Source organism: Lissotriton vulgaris, chromosome 3_1, assembly GCF_964263255.1.
Source record: "Lissotriton vulgaris chromosome 3_1, aLisVul1.2, whole genome shotgun sequence".
In the NCBI taxonomy this organism is placed as follows: domain Eukaryota; kingdom Metazoa; phylum Chordata; class Amphibia; order Caudata; family Salamandridae; genus Lissotriton; species Lissotriton vulgaris.
In genome coordinates this window covers 1346450251-1346463239 of record NC_141689.1, presented here as the reverse complement: position 1 = coordinate 1346463239, position 12989 = coordinate 1346450251, and the positions used below count along the sequence as shown (strand labels likewise).

Below are 12989 nucleotides of genomic sequence, written 5' to 3'. Positions count from 1 at the left end.
TACTGCTACCAATCACACTCTTATACAATTTACAAGGAGATGATGCACTGTACTCCGCCCACGTTAAAAGACAAACCTGTTCTCCCCGCCAGTGCCACAGAACAACAAATATTGTGACCCAAAAGAGTTGGTCGCAAGAGTCCACACGATAGTGTTGGACTAAATTCTTAATAGAAAAAATGTGTGAGAAACAAGTGACGCCTCACGGAAACACCACCAACGGGGTAACTGGTATGTCATTTCCAGACAAGCCCCTGTCTCATCATCGGTAGTCACTTGCTTCTCAAAGAAAATAAGAAGAAAGGAAAGAAGTGTCCAAAACAAACAACAAAAATTGTGACAAACAGTGGAAAGCAGAAATCTCTGCTAGTGACAAACACAAACATAAACAAGTGCCTAAAAACACAGCACACAGTTCCCTTAACCAACTTTATTTATAGGGAGGTGATTATATGCTGTTTGTGTTAAAAAGGCTGGTAGCTATTCATGCATACCATTACCTAATGCCAGTGCTGGCATGTTTCACTGCTATAACAACTTAAGCAGTTTCATCAGGGCTGCACTCATAGGCTGCCACTCCACTTTTGGACACTAGTTCTGTGTGCACTGCCAAAGAAGAACAGGTAAACAAACATGGTTAAAAACATGTAAACCCATGGTTAACAATTCGTATGTAAAAAAGATGGTGTATAAGTAATGTTATCCAGAGTCAGCCAAGTTAGTCATACCAGCCGCTCCAGTATCAGAAAGGTACCAGGGTACTCCAATAGTGAGTTTTCACCTTCACTTAATCTTAAGTTTTCTGTTGAAAAGAAAGTATGCACGAATTTGTAAAACAAATCGTAGTCAGAATCACAAAGACCATTATGTCAGTGTGTAACACATGGCTCTCAATGAATTAGTCACCTTCTGTAGTACAGTCTACAACCCCCCTGCTTGGTTAGTACTAAACAGTCAACACATGGGGACTGTACATTTACTGTAAGAGCGCTAGGCAGCAAAAACTCAATACCCACTGCAAAAGTTATTTAGGGAAGCCGTATGCAGTTCGAGCCCGACTGTCTTTGTAGACAAAAAGGTCCCTGTTTATTCGCTCGGCAGGTACTGAGCATGAGATTGTGGCTGGTTCGATTGTTCGTAATTCTCTTTACAATGGGGCAAGAGTACTTTTCTGACGAGGCGGTCAGGGCAACATACAGGAGCCTGTGTGCTCACGAAGGCAGACGGGCTCGGGCTGCAATTGGTTTCCTGCAGCAATTTTGAAAGTGAGTTTTGAGCGTTTCCCTGCCGAGCGAACAAACAGGGACCTTTTTGTCTACAAAGGCAGTCGGGCTCGAACTGCATACGGCTTCCCTAAATAACTTTGGCAGTGGGTATTGAGTTTTTGCTGCCTAGCTCTCTTACAGTAAATGTACAGTCCCCATGTGTTGACTGTTTAGTACTAACCAAGCAGGGGGGTTGTAGACTGTACTACAGAAGGTGACTAATTGATTAAGAGCCATGTGTTACACACTGACATAATGGTCTTTGTGATTCCGACTACGATTTGTTTTACAAATTCGTGCATACTTTCTTTTCAACAGAAAACTTAAGATTACGTGAAGGTGAAAACTCACTATTGGAGTACCCTGGTACCTTTCTGATACTGGAGCGGCTGGTATGACTAACTTGGCTGACTCTGGGTAACATTACTTATACACCATCTTTTTTACATACGAATTGTTAACCATGGGTTTACATGTTTTTAACCATGTATGTTTACCTGTTCTTCTTTGGCAGTGCACACAGAACTAGTGTCCAAAAGTGGAGTGGCAGCATATGAGTGCAGCCCTGATGAAACTGCTTAAGTTGTTATAGCAGTGAAACATGTCGGCACTGGCATTAGGTAATGGTATGCATGAATAGCTACCAGCCTTTTTAACACAAACAGCATATAATCACCTCCCTATAAATAAAGTTGGTTAAGGGAACTGTGTGCTGTGTTTTTAGGCACTTGTTTATGTTTGTGTTTGTCACTAGCAGAGATTTCTGCTTTCCACTGTTTGTCACAATTTTTGTTGTTTGTTTTGGACACTTCTTTCCTTTCTTCTTATTTTCTTTGAGAAGCAAGTCACTACGGATGATGAGACAGGGGCTTGTCTGGAAATTACATACCAGTTACCCCGTTGGTGGTGTTTCCGTGAGGCGTCACTTGTTTCTCACACATTTTTTCTATTAAGAATTTAGTCCAACACTATCGTGTGGACTCTTGCGACCAACTCTTTTGGGTCACAATATTTGTTGTTCTGTGGCACTGGCGGGGAGAACAGGTTTGTCTTTTAACGTGGGCGGAGTATAGTGCATCATCTCCTTGTAAATTGTATAAGAGAGTGATTGGTAGCAGTATATTTTGACTGCCCCTTCTTTAGAGTCACTGATATGCCTTGACGCCTTTGGATTGGGTCTGTTGTTGTATTATACAGTTTACCTCCACCCCAGCCACCACTGCCTCCAAACATTCCTAGTCTGGTTTTTCAGGCCCCTCAAACGCCAGTGAGCAGCAGGATATGCCATCACCTCCCCCACTTGAGCACCATCCTTTCGACAGGTGGGTTTTACAAATAGTCCGAAGGGGCTACTCCCTCTCCTTCGAGACTACCCCTCCAACCATGCCACCCCAGTGCATTCCTGCGCCAGAAGTAGGACGTGGTTGTAACTCCCACTACTTTCTGGTGCCCAAGAAGGACAAGAGCCTGCGTCTTATCTTGAAACCTCCTTTTTTTAAAAATATATATCCTTTATTTGGTTCACAGGATAAAGAAAGCATGAATTGTACAGTATTCGTATCACAAAACTCAAAAATTGTATACATGGATCACGGAGCAAAGCATATGCTACATTGTTACATCACAATGAAATACGATGGTGGAATTATAGCTCAATCATGCCATCCTCGTTATCATGTTGTAAAGGAGAGGTGAAGACAATAAGAACGGGGAGGTGTGGGGTTACCAAACTTGGAAGTGTATGGCGTGTGGCGTGAAAGACATCTGATCATGCAGTAGGGAGAGTCTGGGGTCGGTGTCATGGTCGGTTCGTGCTCGCCCCATTAGGACAGGGAGGGCGATGCGGTGTCAGCAGTGGGTGTACTTTGCGAGTGGGGCGGGGGGAGGGGGTGGGGGGGCAGTGCTCAACCCAACTATGTAGTGGGAGTGCTGGCAATGGGATTATCTTGAAACCTCCTTGACGTCAATTGCTTCCGCCGGAAGGAGAAGTTCAAGATGTTAACTCTGGCTCAGGTCTTGTCTGCCCTTGACCCTGGAAGCTGGATGGTAGTGTTGGACCTGCAGGACGCAAATTTCCATATTCCCGTCCTGCCTGCCAACCGGAGTTCCCTGCGATTTACGGTAGGCCACAAGCACTTTCAGTTAACCGTGCTAACCTTTGGCCTTACCGGCGCCCCCTCGGGTGTTCACGACAGTGATGGCGGTGGTTGCAGCTCATCTGCGCAGATCAGGGGTTCCAGTCTTCCCCAATCTCAACGACTGACTGTTGAAGGTTGGGCTCGCCCCGGACAGTAGCCTCCCACCTCCAGACTACGGCCGGCATCCTGCATTTGCTGGGGTTCTCCATCAATGTGCCGAAGTCGCACCTGATTCCCTCTCAGAAGCTCCTCTTCATCAGAGCGGTTCTGGATATGATGCACTTCCGGGTCTATCCTCCTGAACGGCAAGTCAAGGATATTCAGACTTTGTTTCCAATCTTTCAGCGTCTATCCTAGGTTTCGGTCATGAAAACCCTGACGCTGCTGGGCCTCATGGCCTCCTGCATCCTGCTGGTCGATCATGCCAGATGGCATATGCAGGATGGGCAGTGGGACCTGAAGTTCCAGTGGGCGCAGCATGAGGGTAACCTGTCCGATTACATCCTTTTCTCTGAGGGCACTGCACAACAATTTCAGTGGTGGCTCACGAACCAGCATTGGGTCAATAGCAGATCCCTCTCCTTTCTCCAACCAGAGCACACAGTGGTAACGGATGCATCCCTCTTGGGATGGGGCAGCCACATGAGAGAGGCGGAGATCAGAGGCCTCTGGTCTCAGGCGGAGTCCAGGCTCCATATCAACCTTCTGGAGCTCCGGCCGATCCGACTTGCACTAAAGGCATTCCATCCCTCTATCAAGGGGAGAGTAATGCAGGTGTTCACAGACAACACCACTGCCACGTGGTACTGCAACAACCGGGGTGGGGTTGTGGACCCTATGTCAGGAGGCCCTGCGCCTCTGGACATGGCTGGAACACCAGTGCATTTCCCTGGTGGTGTAACACCTGACAGGTTCACTGAACGCCAGGGCGGACGAACTCAGCCACAGGTGCATGATGGATCACGAATGGCGTCTTCACTCAGAGGTGGCGCAAGGTCTCTTTCAACAATAGGAAGAGCCTTGGTTAGATCTATTAGCTACCGAAGAGAAAGCGCAATGTCAGCAGTTCTGCGCGTTGGAAAGTCCAAGGCCGCAGACGCTCTGCTACGCTTTTCGTCGCAAGTGGAGTTGCGGTCTGTTGTACGCCTTTCCGCCTATACCACTTCTGCCCAGAGTGCTGAAGAAGATCAGGCTAGACCGGACCCAAGTCATTCTTGTGGCTCCGGACTGGGCTTGAAGAGTTTGGTATCCTGAGCTACTCAGTATCACCAATGATTCCCCGATCTGACTGCCTCTTCGGAGGATCTTCTGTCGCAGCAGCAGGGGACGGTACTCTACCCAAACCAGTCCAGTCTCCACCTCCTTGCATAGAGATTGAGTGGCGGCAGTTGATTCCTTTCGACTTTCCTCCTGCAGTCTGTGAAGTCATTCTGGCAGCCAGGCGTCCCTCCACTAAGTTGGTATACGCCTGCATGTGAAAGAAGTTTGTGGCATGGTGCATAGACAAGGTTGTGAATCACCTTTCTGCCCCTCTTTCAGAAGTACTACTGTTCCTTCTTTCTTTGGCCCAGCAGGGCTCTGCTCTGGGCAATATCAAGGGCTACCTTTCTGCTATTTCATCCATTGTTAGGCTGCCTGATCAGCACTTTCTTTTCAAGTCCCTGTTGTAAATAGATTCCAAAAAGGCATTACTCACATTTTCCCTCCTATTCCCTTTGTAATGCCACAGTGGGACTTGAACCTGGTTCTCACATATTTAATGTGCACTCCCTTTGAGCATCTTCACAACTCTCTTCTTCGTCTGTTAACTTTGAAGACTGCCCTCCTGGTTGTCATCACTTCAGCTAGAAGAGTGAGTGAGCTCCAGGCTCTTTCTTACAAACCTCCTTTTCTGTCTATCCATCTGGACATGGTTGTGCTCAGAACATGTCCATCCTTTCTGCCAAAGGTTGTCACTGCTTTTCACATCGAGCACACCATCACTTTGCCCACTTTTTTTCCGCCTTCTTCCAGAGAGGAAGAGAGACTCCACCGTCTGGACCCAAAACGTGCGCTCTCATTTTACCTGAATCGCAAACAGTTATGGGTGGATGACCAGCTCTTTGTTGGCTACGAAGGAGCCAAAAAAGGTCGGGCCGTACACAAGCGGACTATCTCCTGATGGGTCGTCTTGTGTATTAAAGCCTGTTATTCTCTGGCGAAGAAGGATCCTCAGTTGGGGCTGTGCGCCCATTCCAGCAGGGCTACAGCTGCCACTACGACATTGGGGACATCTGTCAGGCAGCTACGTGGGCCTCGCTGCACACTTTTACTAAGTACTATTGCCTGGACAGCAAAGTCCGGAGAGACAGCTTCTTTGGCTGTTCTGTTCTCCGGACTTCCTGGTGTGATTTTGGTTCGCAGACCCACCACCGGGGTTGGTATTGCTGGGGTATCTATTCTAAGGTAAGGAATCTATCACTAGAGTGTTTCTTTCTAGTGAACAAGTTACTTACCTTCGATAACAATATATCTGTAAGAAACCTTAGTTAGTGATATATTCCTTACTGCCCCACCCATCCTCCCCGTTCTGCAAACTGATTTCTAGGTTTACGGTCATCCCTTTGCAGGGCCCTAGTTTCAATGCACCAGTGGTCAGTATCTTGCATGGCTCTGCGTTCCTGGTGCGGAAAGTCGTGTACATAACTGACGTGAGCGCACAAGGGCGGCGTCTAAGTAGCTGCCACAACGTCATCTTAGCGACTGCAGAACTGCACGACACCACCTTCCGACACGCAGTGGTACTGCTGAAGAAAACTTTCCGGATCCAGTCTGACGCCTGGGGGTAAATCTAAGGTAAGGAATCTATCACCAACTAATGTTTCTTACAGATATATTGTTACTGAAGGTAAGTAACCTGTTCGTCTTGCATTGATTGTTTTTCTCTCTTTAGATATGCTGGCTGTTCCTGGATGGGAGGGGCAGTGCAGCATAAAATTGTCTATTTTCCTGCAGCCTCGTCTTCTGTTTTCTTTTGCTTTGTCAAAAAAGTGTCAGTGAGTCTGTTGGGCAAATTTGACCTGGCTAAAGACCATTTCTTTAATGCTTTCTAGAATTACTTCTGTCCAGGACATCAGAAAATTTGTGACATGGAAGTGTCCTGAAATTACTGCCTTTTCCCCAAGAGCTGTAAGCGTCGACTCTTTGTATTTCTGCGGCAAGGCTTCTTGATGAATTCTCTTAGCAGACCCAACTCCCATGTATTATCTCTTTGGCATTTATTCTAGAGATGAGGAACCTGATGTAAAAGTATTTATAAGAAGAATAAATGTCTGCTCTTTGGTAATGATCTGTCTATTGGATACTCTACCTCCCTGCAGATTTCTCACCAACACACTCACTTCTGTATTCTAAGCAGTAGTTTGGCATGCGAATAAGGTTCTAACTGACTTTCTGCTCTGCATTCCAGGCAGTCTGGTCAGTCTTGTCTTCTAAGGGAAAAAGGTGAGTGCTGACAGCGTACAGGAATGATGTCATTTCTGGGTAGGCATTGGAGAAGGATTGGAGCTGGGGCATACCTTCTGGCGTGGGACAGCAGTTTCAGATTTTCTTATTCGAGTTCGCGCCTGCAAGGGACTCTAAAGGTGAGGAATCTGCACGTAGACAGAGTATCCAAAAGAAAGATCATTACTAAAGGTGCTTTTATTTATTTGTGAGTTTATGGCAGAATTGACCGGAGTAGAAAATATACAGAAGTGATTGAGAGTATTAGCTCTCCGTGTGTGGGATGCCCTTGTTGCCTCCATTCTCAGAAGCCAAAAGTTGCCATTCATTTGTACCTTTGACTTGGGAGCGAAAAACGTGAGGGAGTGAAATAAATGAATTCTTACGGAATAGGCATGTGTTTTGCAAGGAACAATGGCCATTATTTCATCTGACCTCAAATTAAAGCACCGTACCATTAACAACTACTTTGTTTCTGATAAGATAAGCACTTAAGGACTAGTGATCAATGAACTATATAAAACCGTTAAATGTAGACCCATATGCATTTTGACAGTGTAGGAGTATCAGTGTGTGTGAGGATGAATACGATCTAAATGTTTCCACATTTAAAATCGCGAAATGGAAATGGAATATAAAACAGCTGATTTTATCACATTGACATTAGAGGAAAATTAGAGCATTTATCCATAGAAGTGTTTCATAAACTTTGAGAAGCAACTCCTCAAGCAGTGGAGACTTTGTATAAGGAACTAATGGAGAGATAACTTGAATATTTATTGTGTCTAATAATATTCGCTTGTGTGTCATTGGAGTCCATATTTGACCCTAAACGTAAATAATCCTATTTTTGAAAATGACATAGCTTTTCTTTCACATGTTTTTTCACCTCTATGACCTTCTTTCCTTCTCTTTAAGTAGCTTATCACTAACCGTATAGGAGGTGCCTTCAACCTACTTACTTACCTCAACATGGTTTGTTTCTTTACAAGCAGTTCGGCCCCATACACTTGATACACCCTTATAAAAATGCCACTTTCCCCCACTAATGAGACGCCTTTTTCCAGTAAATTCTTCACTCTCAGAATTATATTTCTACCATTTACTTTACTACAAGTTACTCATTACCGTGCCTCACCTCACAATGCCACATTCTAATACTTCAGGGTTAGGCAGCGGCATTTCAGCTGATATTACTGCTGTCAGGGGAGAATCTGGAGATCTCGACAAAATATTATTTACAGTAGCTATGTTCAAAATGATTTGCTGACAGAGCATGCACCTTATTTTAGGTAGGGGTTCATGTTCTAAAGAACTTATCTGTAGCAAAAAAGTCATAGATGAACCTTTCTCAACAGATTAGCTAATGCAATATTTGTAATATTCTAGGTGCCTGCACTACACCTCGATTTCCACCTGATGGTTTCAGAGAGAAATCTGCACCTTCTCAAAAAGTTGAGAAAACGTGGCAAGTTAGCGCACCACAAAATGCAGGACAGCCATGGAATTCACAGTCAAAATCAGCACCACCAAAAATACCACCACCACCTAAACCTGCAACTCCGGGAAAATCCAATTACAATGTAAACTTCAGTGTAATTGGTGGGCGAGAGGAGAGGGGCATCCGAACGCCAAGTTTTGGTAAGTTGTGAAGCCTTTTTTAAATGCTAAAATCAGAGTAAACTTTAGTGGGGTTGAATGTGGACAAGGGAAAGGATGCGATTAGTTCCGTCTTGCAAATTAGATATATTTGTTGTATATTAGTTGGTTATCATTATTGCCTTGCTAATACAGTTGTCACATTTGCAATGTTGAGGTAATTATGTATAGTATTCAGCAATTAAGACACATTGTATTTGTTTTAACTTGTTTTATTGCATTTTCCAAAAGAAAACCAATGCCACAACGCATGACATAGAGAGCGTGTCAACAGAGTGTTGGCATGTGAAATGACATGCAAAAAACCAGTGGCTCATATAACAGTGGTAACCAAATATAAATGTAGGTACATACATTGTTAGATATTAGTAGTTCCATTTGTCATAACCAGCTAGCTGACATAGAATCTTTTTTTGCAATTAAGTGCACCTCACTCAGTGAGTTCTGTGTGGAGCAACAAGTAAGAGCAGAGTGGCTGCTAAATGTTCTTCGGCCAAGAAGCACGATGAAAAAGGGACTTGTAGGTATCGCTGGTGGTGTCGGAATACATTCATTCTTTTAGCCAAGCCTTCACTGTTGGTGGTGCAGACCCGCAACAGTGTAGGGAAATCTGCCTCTTGGCTATTACCAGAGTAATTGCAGCAGTGCGTCAAATCCCAGCCACCAGTGGTCGAACATACCCCAGCAGTGCAAGCAGCGAGGAGAAAGTCGGCTCAGCCTCCACCATTGATGTCAAGTATCCAAACACAGCCTCCCAGTATGCTAGCACAGGGGGAGCAATTCCATGCCAAGTGTATGAAATCCTTTTTTTCCATCACACACCTCTGGCAATTGTCTGGCTTTGTATGATCCATTTTTGCTAGAAGTGTGGGAGTGACATAGACCCTTTGTATGTATTTAAAGTGCAGGAGCTTGTGCTTGTTGGATCTGCCCACAACAATACAGCAATGTCTTGTCTGTCAAAGTGTGTTCGAAGTCCCTCTCCCAAGCCCCCTGTACCCTTTCACCCACTTTCGGACGAAGTGACTGTGGGAGGTGATACAGTCTGGAGACTAGGTGTGTGCTGTCAGGCGACGTGATTATTGTAAAGAGAGGGGGAAACGCCGGTGGCTCCACTGCCAAGGGCGGTATTGCAGCAGCCAGCGAGGCCCGAGTCCTATGCACAAGATATCAGTCCAAAATGGATATATCGCGACCCTCTATCAAATTTGCAATTGAGCGTATCTGGCCGCCCGCGAAACACATCTCCAATGGTTCAAAGCCGACAGCAGGTAAGCGCACGCTGTGTCAGGGTTTTCATGGTCGGGGCAACCAGGGGTTTTCAAGAATTGGCAAATGCGGGGAGTACAAATAGTCGGCTTTCAGATATTTACGAAGTCGCTCCCATGCCCAGCATGTAGCTTGTAATGTGGGGGGGAAGTCCAGCACGAATGGAAGGGTAGTGTCCGTCAAGGGAAAAATCTCAGATTTAGTCCAATTGATAACTAGACCAGAAAAGCGCCAAAACGCTTCACCTTCCGAATAATCAGAGAGAGATTAGTAGCAGGCTTCCGCTCAAATACAAGGATATCGTCCGCGTATAAGGAGACCAGAAGAGGACCCCAATGAAATCCAAGCCCCTGCTGAAGGGACCATTCCTGAAAGTGACACATTAGAGGGTCTATCGCAATGATGAACAGTATGGGCGAAAGATGACACCCCTGCCTTGTGTCGGGTGAGAGGGGGAATTGGTCCAAGAGTTCTCCATTGACTCGGAGTTGAGCGACTGGGTTCATGTAAAGAAGTTCTATAAGGGCGCAGAAATAATTTGGGATGCCCAATTTACTGAGTGCTGCATGAATTAAAGGTCACTCCAAAGAGTCAAACGCCTTTTCGGCGTCCAACAATAGCGCAGGGAGAGCTGGTCAACCTGAATAATAACCACATATAGCTTGCACAGATTTTCTGAGGTCGATCGATTCGGTATGAATCCCGATTGAAGGGGGGGACATGATCTGACCGATTAAAAGTGATATGGGCGCTGCGAGTATCTTCGCCAATATCTTGTAGTCTTGGTTTAAAAGCGATAGAGGCCTATTTGAATCACATCGATCAGATGATTTGCCCACTTTAAGGAGCAGAGTTACAATAGCTTCTCGCATAGTAGGAGGGAGCTCGACTGAGTTCCAATGCCTCTGCCTACACTTCAGAAGAGACAGGACTATGAGAGTTTTGTATGTTTTATAAAATACGCCTGTAAGACCATCCGTGCCAGGGGCACAGGAGCCATCCAGGCTGTCAATGGCATTGGCTATCTCATCCGCAAAAATAGGCATAGCCAATAATTGTTGCTGCCCCTCCTCAATCCACACCATGGCAATCTCCTCTAAATAATCAAGGAGGGCCCACCAGTCAGTGGGGAGCATGTAGTGTATAGCCGAGTGTAATATGACAAGAAAGTGGAAAGGATGTCAGCCCTCTGCATTATGGAGGTGTCATCCTCTGCTTGAATTTAAGTGATGTACATGGTGTGTTGTCGAGAGGCGAGCAGCCGAGCCAGGGTGCGCCCGATCTCTCTCCCTCACCGTACAGACAAGCGCTTGCTGGGCGGTCTCGTGAGCAGCAAGTTCCTGAAAGTAGCCCAGTGCCTTCCCGCTCTGATGCAATGGGGGAGGAGTGACCCCCTCCAACACCCGGACATTGAAATCCACAGCTCCTGCTTAGTAGTGTCGAGATTCCGGCCGATGGAGCGCAGAACCCCAGCCTGCTTGGCTATACAAAAGCCCCGAATGTATACCCTGAAAGCCTCCAACAAAGTGGGGTAATGAGGCACAGAACCCAAATTGTAAACAACAAGGAGATTTTCAATTATAACCAGGGAAATTGGGCGCGCACCAGTGTGTCCGCACGGTAGAGAGCACTATCAAGTGATGGGTGTAGGCAAAAGGGCGAGCGGTAATCTCTCAAGACCGCCCAAAGTTGGACCCAGGGGATCCACACAAACAATAGAACAGCAATGCCCCTGCACTATACAATAGTGTAACACTTTATAGTAATGACATTTGTGGCGAAAGATGATCAGTGAATACACATCCACATTATCAAAGTGACTGTAAAGGATCAGTTACTCCAGGTTCAGATACAAGAGTTCCGTAAAAGAAAGAGAAATGTTCAGTTCTTGGTGTAAAGTAATAGGTTTATTGTTCCTTTGTTAATGCCAACACGTGTTTCATCGCAGGGAACCTACTGCGAATCTTCAGGGCTGGACGGAAAACATAAAAAAGGTGCATTTGCAAACGGTTCTTATTATAAAAGCAGATGGTTGGTGACTTGCCAAAGTGAGAAAGTGGTCAAGCATGTAGTGACTATGTGCATTTGTGACATGTTTGATATAACAGTGAATTCGTGATGGTATACACGGTGCGAGTGGTTGAGTGATTCTACAGTGACATCCTTTATTGTTTTTAGTGCCATTGTCTGTCTGAACACTGGATTAAGGAACATTGCATCGGTGATGGTAGGTCTAAACATTTGCCGTAGAGAAAGTGTGGTGGTGTGGTGAAGAGAGTGCGGCTGTGGCTGAAAGGGCGATAATCCCAAGTGACATAGGTAAATATGTGGGTAAAATCAAAGATACGTTTAAAACAAAACACACGTTTATCAGTATATAGTCCTAGTTGAACGCTTAACAAGTACTGCCTCACTAAGGCCTAGCATCATAGTTACTTCACTATGCATAGACTGTGGGTAAGTTTCAGGAATTCGCCTGGCTGGGTGGTTTAATCGAGATAATTAAGAAAGCCTTGACGAGTAAGCGTTATGTGTTTTGCAGGTGTGCGTTGTTGGCTGAAAAAGACCTACATGTAACGTGTTGGAGGTAGCACTGACTAACGTTGGTGATAGAATGCAACCTCTTAATGGTTGCCAAATACGAAAAAGGAGGAACTGGTTTAGTAAGGTGATGGAAAATAGATATTAATGTTGATGTAGTTTAAAGGAACGTAGTTGTTTCTATCAGGCTCCAAAGTCTAGCTTTCGGGTATGGGTTTCGAACAGAGTGTCTCGCTTACCTTCAAAAGAAAGTATGCCAATTTGTATCAGAATGGTGCGCAACGTCCGTGTCAGGACGAAATTTTAGTTAGTAGAACCATGTAGAAAAGAGAAATGTAGCATGCTGCCCGCGTGTTCGCGGAATCTGGGTGGGAACAAACTATATTTAAGTTCCCGATAATTCCCTCATGGTGAATACGTACAATCAACAGAGGAACTTGTGAAATGTAAAACACACTCATACCTTGTTCGGTTTTTATGTGTATCTATAGCCGGGAGGAGTTGACGATAATACGCAAGGTCTCTTGATTAAGGACATGCGTTCCATGCAGGCGAGTACACCTAAAAAAGAATAATTAGGTGAAGGTGGATGCGCAAAGAGAAATACTCTTATGTCATGTTAGGATGAACGCTG

General features: G+C 45.3%; 1 protein-coding gene across 4 annotated transcripts in view; it reads left to right on the top strand.

Annotated features, from left to right (window-relative positions):
- Positions 1 to 12989, top strand: part of GAK (cyclin G associated kinase) — a 1908861-nt gene that overhangs the window by 1758679 nt on the left and 137193 nt on the right. For all 4 annotated transcript variants that reach the window (XM_086961822.1, XM_086961820.1, XM_086961821.1 and 1 more), the window contains one exon: positions 8276 to 8527. In XM_086961822.1, the coding sequence (XP_086817948.1) occupies positions 8276 to 8527 (252 nt within the window). The remainder of the gene's footprint in view (positions 1 to 8275; positions 8528 to 12989) is intronic.